At 39.1% G+C, this 11,141-nt stretch overlaps 1 protein-coding gene across 3 annotated transcripts; it reads left to right on the top strand.

Moving 5' to 3' along the window:
* The first annotated feature begins 884 nt into the window (after positions 1-884).
* On the top strand, positions 885-7,361 carry tank (TRAF family member-associated NFKB activator). Of its 3 annotated transcripts, XM_073473003.1 has the most exons (9): positions 885-1,001; positions 1,488-1,553; positions 3,362-3,503; positions 3,702-3,810; positions 3,969-4,036; positions 5,078-5,136; positions 5,246-5,364; positions 5,872-6,269; positions 6,907-7,361. In XM_073473003.1, coding segments are annotated over exons 2-9 (1,071 nt in total). In that variant the 5' UTR covers positions 885-1,001; positions 1,488-1,551; the 3' UTR covers positions 7,081-7,361. The 3 variants fall into 3 exon arrangements, with proteins under 3 accessions (XP_073329104.1, XP_073329105.1, XP_073329103.1); XM_073473004.1 differs by lacking the exon at positions 1,488-1,553; XM_073473002.1 differs by lacking the exons at positions 885-1,001; positions 1,488-1,553 and having other exon boundaries at positions 2,143-3,503.
* Positions 7,362-11,141: the final 3,780 nt, after the last annotated feature.

The following is an 11,141-nucleotide window of genomic DNA, read 5'->3' as shown; positions in this document are numbered from 1 at the left end:
TTTGCACATACTGTAGCATGATGGTTAGTAGTATCACTTTATCGCTGTGTGTGTGTGTGTGTGTGTGTGTGTTTTTATTCTTATATTCTGTTCATACTCTTGATTATATGTTTGCATTTGTGTTTTGCATGTGTCGTATAAGCTACTGGGTGTCTACATTTCCCTCGTCTGTCTGTCTGTCTGCCATCTGTCTGTCTGTCTGTCTAGTGTTGAAGACTGCTTCACTGCAATCGTGACAAATAAGGAACTTACCTTATGCCTAATGCAAAAAACTTTGAATTTCCTTGTCTTTTAAAGGTGCTATACAAATGTACTTGAAATGTCCTGTCACTAATCAGGCAAAGCAGGAAACTTCTCAGACTCTTAAAGGCCTCCAGAGGCCCAAATGACTGCATGTCGATTGTTTTTTGATAATTTAATCAATGCACATCAAAGTAAAACGCTGAAGCTGCAATATTAGCTTATTTTGTGGACTTGTCATGTGGAGGGGCCTGATGCTCACATGCTACATAATCCTAAATAAAGTGCTGTTTGATAGAACTACAACATCAGGGGGCCCCAGTGGTACATTTGTTGCCCCTGGGCCTCCTAACAGGTTAACCCGGCCCTGCTTGTGTCAATGCTCAACTCTCACAGAACTCGCTCGACGTTACAAAACGCTGCAGAATCAAAATGAGCACAAAATAAGTGTAGTTTGGGGACAGTTTTCACATGCACAACAGTCGGTTTGCAGACGCCTAGGCTGGAAGAACCCTCAACCAGCTAACCACCCTGCTCTCCTCCGAGCTGCGCGCTGATTGGCCAGCGCCGAGTAAAGGCGGAAGTCTACAGAGCAGGGGGATTCCCCGAGGGAAGTTCCCAACTCAACTAGGCTATGTAAAACATACACTGCCATATCCTCTCCGGCGCTTCGTAACTTTGCATCTGAAGATTAGGCGACGACGCTGCGGTGGTGTCAAAACAACAAACTGGACTTTTAAGCAACAGTTCCTCGGATGAAGGTAAGAGGACAGACTCTCCGGCAGCGAGGTAAAGTGACCCGGGGAGTTGTTGTCGCTCGGTCGCTTCACACCACCGGTTGAATGAGCTATGGCTAACCGGTCAGATAGAGTTTAAAGAATACGGAACTGTGTGGATTAGGTTTGGTGTCACACTTTAAAGTGCTCCACTGCCGTGTTGTGCTGCTCTTAATGTCCTTTTTCTAACTCACCACTGCTGGCTTTTGCTGAGGCTTCATCCAGGAGCAGTGTGTGTCTGTGTGTTATCACTGGTAGGTGTGACATTCATTATGAAAGATTGATCCATTATTGATGGGCACCCCAGGGTGAGACTGCCATCATCTTCTACATGTCTGTGTCTTAAAGGTTTGAGAGTCAGCACTGACTCTGGTGGAGAGGTAAAGGAAAAAAATGTAAGGATTGTTCAGGAGTTGTGCAAGAAACTGCAAATGCATTGAGTGACTTCATTTACTTGTCATTGCTTTTCAGCGTCTCAGCCGCTCATCAACATCCTCAGCACAGACAGGACTAGAACAAGGCATCGATTGTTGAAATGTGAATGCACTTTTTGCTTTTTAGCTCGTAAGCTGATATTCCACCGGAACTGCCGATATTCTTTAGGCGATGGTGTTGTCACAATACTGGGGTTTCTAGCTGCGATACGATACTTTAAGAAATGTCGATATTCGATACGACAGGGAAGAAATGACACAACATTCAGGGCACAAAATGTGAGGTTTTTATTAAAAAATAAATATAACAAGGCTGTGACCTAACAGTGAAGTATGACTTTCCTGTTCTTGGCTAGTAGAGAACAGGAGAATGACTACGTTGACTAAGATAAGATAAGATAATGCTTTATTAGTTCCACGATAGGGGAATTCGGATTATTTCAGCAGCAAAGGGAAGAGCAAAAATAGAGAAGCATCAATAAAAAGCAATAATAATGAATAAGTAAAAAAATAAGTAAAAAAAAAGCAAGATATGAAGAAGAGAAAAAGTAATGTGTGTCAACTCTTTCTCCGGGAGGATAGAGAGCGAGATAGTGCAGCTGGTGACGATGTATCCACAGTGACACTGCAAACTCTGAGGACTGAAATCGTTCAGAATTAGTATGTATCGATAAATCAGTATATTTGATGACATTATTTGGTAATAAATACAGGTTAGGAAGAGTGTGAAACCAGTTTTGTCATTACATCGTCACATAAACCGACCAAATACGTCTGCACCACTTTTAAGGAGTTATTGATGTCTTTTTAATATTTTCAGTGCATGTGAAGAAAAGCTGAGACAGTATGAAACAGACAAAAATGACCACCTAACTCCATGCCCTTTTTGTTTCACTAGTCAAAAACTAGTACAGCTGTCTTTGGGAGTAGGCATGGGACCATATTATCCCGATAATCATCGAAATATTCCTAAAACTTTAAAATAAAAACTAAAATTCCACTAAAATATGTAGCAGTCACTCAAATCTTGCATTTTGTTTGGAAGCAAATATTTTATTGCATCACAAATAGGACACGCATCTTTTTTTAGTGAAAAACAAACAAAAAATCTACAATAAGTAATCATAAATCGTAAAGGTGCACTACGTAGTTTCGGGCAAGACATTTTAATCAGAAGAGAAAAGATCTTTACTGAATGATTTTTTTATGCCTAAACAAAGTAAATAAACTCTCTTTCTTTTCATTAATGAATAAACTGAATAAACAAGATGACCTTAAAGGACAACACAGTTTCATACCGTTTTACTTTGTTTACATGTGGCGGACCCTGCCACCTTTCTAGCTTCAAACAGTGTTCTGGGGACCTTATTTTCCTCTGAGAACTGCTTATTTATTCAGTTACGGGAAAAATAAATATTTCTGAGTTTGTATAATTACCTCATTAATATTTTAAATATAAAAATTCTGAGTTTTAATTTCATCTCCAAAACTACATAGTGCCCCTTTATGGTTTTCCGACACAAATAAAGGATAAATAAATGGTGATATAACCTCATCTCCCTGTTGCTCTTCAGAAGGGAATCCGTAGTATTTACACATAACAGATTTAACTTGTTTTTGTGGGGGCTAAAATGTGCAAGTCATGCCTTCAGCAATGACGACAGGCTTAGCCAACTCAAAATAAATCAAGAAACCACTATAGGACCATACATCAGTGAGCTAGACAGCTTTTTCAAGTTATTCGTGTGAGGATATTCACGATTATCTAGATTCATGATTAATCCCGATAATGAAAATTCAACACGATCAACTTATTGTGAGTGTTTTTTTTATCTCGATCTATTATCATCCCATCCTTATTTGTGAATGTATTTCTGTAATGAATCGAACATTTTGGGACTTCCGTTGTAGGGCTCATGTCTGCTGCGTCAGTGATGATCGTGGAGCACACGGCATGGAAAGGAACATCGGAGACCAACTCAACAAAGCTTTCGAAGCTTATCGCCAGGTCTCCATCGAGAAGGACAATGCTAAAAAGGAGCTGCAGCAAATGGTAACGACACAAGGAGTAGAACAGATATGACCAGTACAGCACTAATAATAAGTCACATAGTAGCTCACGTACTCATAGTGTGTTTACTCATTTTATTTATGTTAAAATAGTAATAAATCTGTTATACATGTATAAGAAAAGATGGCATAGACTGCAGATATCGGTGCTACTAAAATAACAGAGACCTTATTTTTTCAGACTGAATATTATGAGCGATACACTCAAAAACTTCAAAAGCAGATAGAGGACCAGCAGCAGTTGATTTCAAAACTTGAAGCTAAGTTATCAGCAACAAGGCAACCACCAGGTTAGTGAGATGTGCCGCATGATCTGACAGAAAAATCTTCTACTCTTGCATTGACATTGACAGCAAATTGTAATGGACTCTCATAAACGACACTGGATCTGTTTCATCCAGCATTGCCTCATCACAAACTGTTAATTTTCACTCTTTTGGCTTCTAAGGAGAGATGAAATGCGAGCCCTGCAACCATCTCCTCGAAGGGGCCGGCGCGTATAGGAAACAGTTCCCGGTATGTTTGCTGTGTCGCACTTTGAACTTTATTGCCATTGATGCACATTAACAGGCAGTTAACATCATAAAAAAAGTGGGAAGAAAATCACCTTGAGATTCAGCTTCATTTTTCATAAAAATATAAAAATAACGGAGTAGAGCACACATACAGCTACCTGCAAAGACTGTACATAAAAAAATAAAATACAACAAAATACAAATAGATAAAAGTGACCTAACCTAACCTAAATAGTCAATAATTGGTGTCCTTCTCCTTTTAAAAATGGCACTTTTAGCTCTAGTTGGGCAGTCGTGTGCTCCATCATGTAATCATGTCTGACTTTCTGTTACCTTTGAGCAATTGTGGGGGGGTTAAATGTCATCCAGTTAATAGTAATCATTTTTCCTGGAATATGATTCTTGCATTTGAAAATCAGGCATGAGCGTGCACTCAGCTTCCTCTCATGTGTAAACATTGATAGTACTTCTGCTTGATGCCTCGTGTCAAAGAGGATGTTAAAGGAACAGCACTGCAAAATGAACGTAGCTGCAACAATGAGGCTTCAGATTGTGTCTGTGAGACCTCTGCATCGTTCTCCGACTTACTTTTCTTACATCTCAGCATAAGTCAGCCTGCAAATATAACATTTTTTCAGTGTTTCTAACCCTTGTTTACACATTCACAATCACATGATAGTTAAGAAAAATTCTGTCCTTGATGAAAAGGTAATGTCCACATGTTTTCCTCATCTTACCGTGCCTCCATTCATTTGTTTTTTAAGATTCATGCGATTGAGGAAACCTGTGATCACCCTGCTGCTGTAGTAGTACAGCCTGTATTTTACTCCACACAAGGTGCATCCAGTTTCACTTCACCAGATGGTGCTAGAGGATAATATGGCTGCACAACGCAGCAGCTTCAGCTCTAATGTTCATTATTTAACAGGGCCAGGAAACATTTTTCACCAGTACATATAAAATAAATTGCAGCTGTATTAGCAAAATGTCGCTGAATAATTGTTGCTAATGACCTCTATGAATCTAATGTCTCTTTTTTCAGGAGAACATGGGCACTGTTGCTGTTCCTCCTAAAATGCCAGTCAGCAGCAGTATTGACTAGTATGTGTCTGTCCTTGCACAAAGACTTAAAAGAAAAGCAAAATCATGGACATTACAGTACAATTAAAAGGATTTTTTTTTTCTCACTCTTAATTCTTTGTTTTGTCAGTCAGGACATGCTGGAGGCATTTGAAGCGATTCAAGGGAAATTCCGGCAGATTCGCTCTCTGACCAGACGGCAAAAAGATCACCTAAAAAGATTCCACGGAGGAAATGAAACATCGCACGGTAATATTACTATTTATGAAATCCACTTCTTTTTCTTAATTCAATTACTTGGAAGAAAATGTGTTGAATTGAAATAGGTTTGTATGTGTCATAACAACTGATGGGTTTACAAGCTTTTGCTTTGTTCTTTAGGATAATTAGATGGCAACACCTTAACTAGGGCTGTACTTGAAAGCCTCGCTGCCCTTTCGAACCGTGGCTGGCCACCTTTGCCAATAAAGCGTGGATAAACACATTTAATAATTCCACTGACAAATGCATAATGTTGGCTCTGGATGTGAGCCGTATAATTAACAGTATAGCACAATTATTCATTTAATAATTAATAAAAAAAAAAGTGTGATAAAAATATTTTTCTCTTATGTGCGTATTGAAAGAACCCGGATTTCATTTTAACGTGTGAAACTTCTCAAAACCGAGCTCAGATGTCTTCAAAGCCAGCGCTGGAACATGTTGACAGAGACGGAAAACTGCAAAAATCTCATCTTTTTTTCTTCCATCTGACAGATCAGCGGTTCTCCATGCCCATCCAGTGCACAGACCGTACAGAAGAGGCAGAGAGACCCTTTTCCTCAGCGCTGAGGTCAGCAGTGGATATCCCACTCCCGCCCACGTCTCTGGCGTCCCGCGGCGCCAGCCCCGAGGACAGGGACTTAGTAGACTCTCTCACCAAACTCAGCGTCAAATTCCCGCCCTCTGCGGACAGTGAATATGACTTCCTGAACAGTGCTCCAGAGAGACACGTTGGTCTGACCATGCCCACGAAGCGGCCTCTCAGTAGCGTCCCCTCGGCGCTGACAGAGGAGGAGCCCGTGGAGTTGCCCATGCCTTTTGTCTACCCTACGTCCCCCTCCCACTCGACATCGTCCTCGCTCTCCCAGGAGAGCGTGCGGGGACCCCAGCAGGTGAGAATCACAGGAGAAGGTCTGAGAAAACTAGTAGCAAATTATCAGTTTCTGATTGGTCTTTGCTAATGGAGGAGTGAAACGGTGTGAAGTCCAAAAAAAAAAAAATCCCCTTGGCTTAACTTGAAACGTATTACTGTGTAATGTGTGCTGATTCTTTTTTTACTTAAGCATGGATGCTCTGGTTATATTTGGCATCTTTTGCTGGAAAGTGTGAGCCAGATGGAAGCACGTTACAGTGTCTGAATCTGATGAAACAGGGATGATGGTTAAATGGGATTTTTATTTGCTGATGTGTATAAATGCAGAATTAAAAAATTGTGAATGACATGCAGTAAGATCTAAAAGTTGCTCCAGTTTTTATAATATCATTCTATCCCTGGGTTAGATCAACACGGGCATTTATAACAGGAAAGACTGCTCTGGTTGTTTGGATGAACACATAAATAGGACGGTAATTAAACACTTGGGCATAGCCTTTAATGTTGCTGAGTATTTGTGCAGACGCTTGGCTTGACAGAGGACATCTCCTTAAAGCAACAGATACTTGAAGGCCAAGTGCTTTAATAGAGTGAGTGTAAGGATTGTTTAGAGCATGAATAATATATTGTTTTCTTTGGTTCGCCCCGCTCTGTAGCCTCTCTGGAGCCCTGAGCTGTGTGATGCAGTTGACGAGGGGACAGAGCTGGCGACGCCTCAGAGCAGCAGCTGCCCTGATAAATGTGCTTTCTGCAACGCCGTGGTTCCTCAGGACCGAATGAACAGCCACCTCTACTCGCATTTCTCTCCTAAGACTGAAGCCGACGATTGACAGTGGAAGCAGAGACTGACGGGCCGAGGCCACAACTACTCCCAGACTTACTGTATTCATGGTCCGAGTCCTGCCTGCCGTGAAGTATATGCGCTGTACTGGATTTGAAATGACACTGCAATAAGACTTGAATCCATTTATTTAATATTGAAGAATTGAATGGTACACTTTCTTGCCCATTATATTTTTCTATCTCGCTGAGATTTTTACTCTAGTACTAAGTGACGATGATGCATAATATGGTATATATGAGCAAATAAAGCAGACATTTACTCTTGCAATATTTTTTTTTTTATCATTTGAAATATGTCAGCATACAAATATAAAACAGGTCGGTACACATAAATACATCAGGAGGACAAGATGTGCATTTATTAGCTTCCTTTCTGCGACATGTTTATACATTTTTATTTTAAAAGTATAATTTGGGGGAGCCCTAATAGCTCAGTTGGTAGAGCGTGCGCCCCATGTACAGAGGCTGTGTCCTCGCCGCAGTGGCTTAGGGTATGAATTTGACCTGTGGCCCTTTGCTGCATGTCAACCCCCTTCACTCTGCCCATTACCTGTCACTCTTCACCTGTCCAGTCAATAAAAAGGGCAATTAAAATAAATAAAAGCAGTTTAAATTCGCGGTTACCCTGATAGCTCAGTTGGTAGAGTGTGTGCCCCATGTACAGAGGCTGTGTCCTCGCTGCAGCGACCCAGGGTGCGACCCTGACCTGTGGCCCCTTGTTACATGTCACCCCCCCTCCCCATTTCCAGTCACTCTTCACCTGTCCAATCAATGAAAAAGGCCAAATATATATCTATATCTATATATATCTCTATATAGATATAGATATATATTTTTTTAAAGTAAAATTCATGCATTTTAGAGAAACATTCACTGATGAAGATTTGCTTTGTAAACAGAATTTGCGATAATTTCCGCAGAAATAAGACACCTTTGCTCCTTTTTATGTGTTTATTTTTTCCAACTTTGAAACCGTCTTAAAAGTTAGTATGTCATGTGTTCATTAAAATCCTCCACACAGATGGCAACGCAGAACACTAAGCGTATGCCCATTGTTCAATTAAATGCCCAATTACCTTGCTATTTGTAGTAATGGTCTTCCCCTAGGTAGCATTATCCTGTATTTATTTTCTTCACTTTTGTTTTATGGATTAATGAACATGATATGGTGTTTTTTTCAAGAGATAAAATGAGACATTCACTTTTACATTATAGGCTACATATTCATATTTAAATGTTAAAGAGACTGAACAGTGACATATAGCTAGCCGTTATTTGGAAATAGATCAGCTGATGTGTGAAAGTACATTTGTATTTTTGCATTATGTACACTGCATATCACTTGTCTTCTCTAAACAGCAGCATCAGCTTTTGACTTCTGCAGTATTTATTCACACCTTTGCAAACAATCGCAAAGATTTTCACCGTTCAGTGTGATGATGTTGGAGGAAACGGAGATGCTGTGTGTGTGAACATTTGGCTTTGTAGAGAGAACCTTACAGCTCTTCAGCTATGGGCTGGTAAAACTAGATGAGCTGGTGAGAAGACTGCAAACAAGCTTTTAGTTTTTTTTGCTTTACTGCTTAATAGACTGATTGATTTGTTATTTCTACCCTATCTGATTTTTGGCAGTGAGCATTTCACTGAGTCTCATAAATAGCTCAGAAGGGTGTAAAAAAAATGTAGTAATGCTATCAACTATATCCAACTAGTGAGTCATTGGACTATGATAGAAGAGCACGTGGACGGAATTTGTTGTATTTTATAAGGTAATTATTACATATTGATCTAATGTGTCAAACATAATTCGTGTTAATTCTGGACCGACATAAACGAGATAATTTTACATTTCACATCACATCGTGAACGCTGAGGGGAGAATTTATTCAGATTTTTTTGGCAAATACATATCCCTAATGATCCTGTCTGGTTAATCTGTGAAGAGTCGAACATTGTGCAGCCTGCATGCTTTTCTCTCTGGGATCATGAACAGCTGCTTGCTCATAATTATGTTGTCATTCATTGTTATTTGGAAGAGGAAACTCGTACTGACAGCTCGGATTTTTTTCCCCCCCCGTACACTGTACATTCACTTGCTTGTGTATACAGTAATGAGAACTGTCTGCGAAAACTAACTTCAGCTCGAAGGCCTTTTTTTATTATTGCCACCATTTCCAGTAGAATAGGAGAGATGTGTGCCTTTTATCTCCTTGGGACATGTGCGACCAGAGGAAGGAGATTTGAAATAGATTTAAGAGCTATGAAAAAATGAAAGAGGGCACAAAAAAAAGAAAAAAGGGGATATGGATTGAGATGGAGAAGTAGCAGTCTGATTACAAGGTGTCAAAATTGCCAGGAGCAAGAAGGTGAAAGCAATCAGGGGTGAGAAGAGTGCAGCATTCGTGAGGGGCAACTAATTATCCATCTCATTTGTGGAGAGAAGCATTTGAGGCAGCTCTAGCCCACTGAATGGTGACAGATTGGTGCGGAGGAGAGGGGAGGTGTTAGAACAATGGAGCTCAGCTCACCATCATTACTGCATGCTAATCAGCAGTGCTTCTGCACCACCAGTCGGTGCTGAGTTCAGGGAGACAGAGAAGTCACCGGCTTCAGGGGACCACAGTCATTTTCAAGTAGAGAAGAGAGAGAGGACACTGATTTACAGTAAAGCTGTCTGCACTCCGTCGTTGCATATTTAAGCTTAAGGTTATACTGAGTCGAGATGAGCTGATGTGAGATGAACTGATGGTGCTGGAGTGAGAGGAATGACAGTGTGATACATGTGTTAATGTCATTACAAGTTTAAATCAATAATTATTAAACAATAGAATATGTTTTTAGATTTGAAACAGTGACGGTGTAATCCAAATGTCTACTATAGTATTTACCAAAATGACCATGACATTTAATAAATGAACTCAGGGCTGGGCGATATGGCCTTAAGATCATATTGCTATATTTTTAAGCTATATTGCGATTCACGATAATGTGTGGCTACAAGCAGCTTCACAACACACTACACAACAACGTTCACAACGTTTAGATATGCAGATATACAGCATTTCTGTGGTGAAGCATTTAAAACCATTAACACTTTATAATAACCATCCTTAATAAATGGTAAATGTATAGTTAATTAAATTGTGGTTAATAGTTATTTGACTGTTACAAAACACTGAAATTATTAAGGTCTATGACATCAGTTGCAACTTCATAAAGGCCTTTCAAATAATGTTTATAGATGAACTACACAGTATTTATTAACCATTTATGAAGTATTATAAACAACTTGCAACTCAACAATTAACAATTGCTTAATAATTAATGGTTTATAAAGCATTTTGTTGTTTGTTAACAGTGAAATAACTATTAACTAAAGTTTAATTAACTATAAATTGACCATTTATTAATTATGTTATTATAACCTTTAAATCTACAGTCACTTGGTAAAGTTATAACCATCTTTTACAACCACAATCTTAAACGAGTTTGTGTGAAGGTAAAGTTGCAATATGTGCAATGTATTTATATGTATTTGTCCTTTTATTATGATTGCTTTTGTTGACAGAATGGCTTTACAACTATAGACAGTTTTAACACCGTATACCATATAACATACACTTGGTGGCCTCTTTATAAGATGCACTTTAACAATATAATGCATTCTAATACAGCTGTTCTGCTTCATAGTCTTTTATAATGCCTATAACTTTCAGTTTTCAGTTTCTTTTACACTGTAGTAGAGGTGTTGGTTAAATAATATGTTTCAGCATTGAGGTCACAGTAAGCAATGGTGTTGTACTAGACTACATTATATTCAGAGGTGTTTCTAACATTCTGACCCCTTTATGTATGTAAATATGGAGGACAAAGACATAGAAACATATATCAATATAATGTAGTCCAGTGTAACATCACCTTTAACTACGACCTCAATAATAAACTCAGACACGAGTTCATCGCACATTTTGGTAACACTTTATAATAACCATTGTTGATTAATGGTCAATTTATAGTCAAATAAACATTAGTCAACAGTTGTTTCACT

Source organism: Pagrus major, chromosome 9 (assembly GCF_040436345.1).
Source record: "Pagrus major chromosome 9, Pma_NU_1.0".
In the NCBI taxonomy this organism is placed as follows: Eukaryota; Metazoa; Chordata; class Actinopteri; order Spariformes; family Sparidae; genus Pagrus; species Pagrus major.
This window is presented reverse-complemented; position numbering and strand designations above follow the sequence as displayed.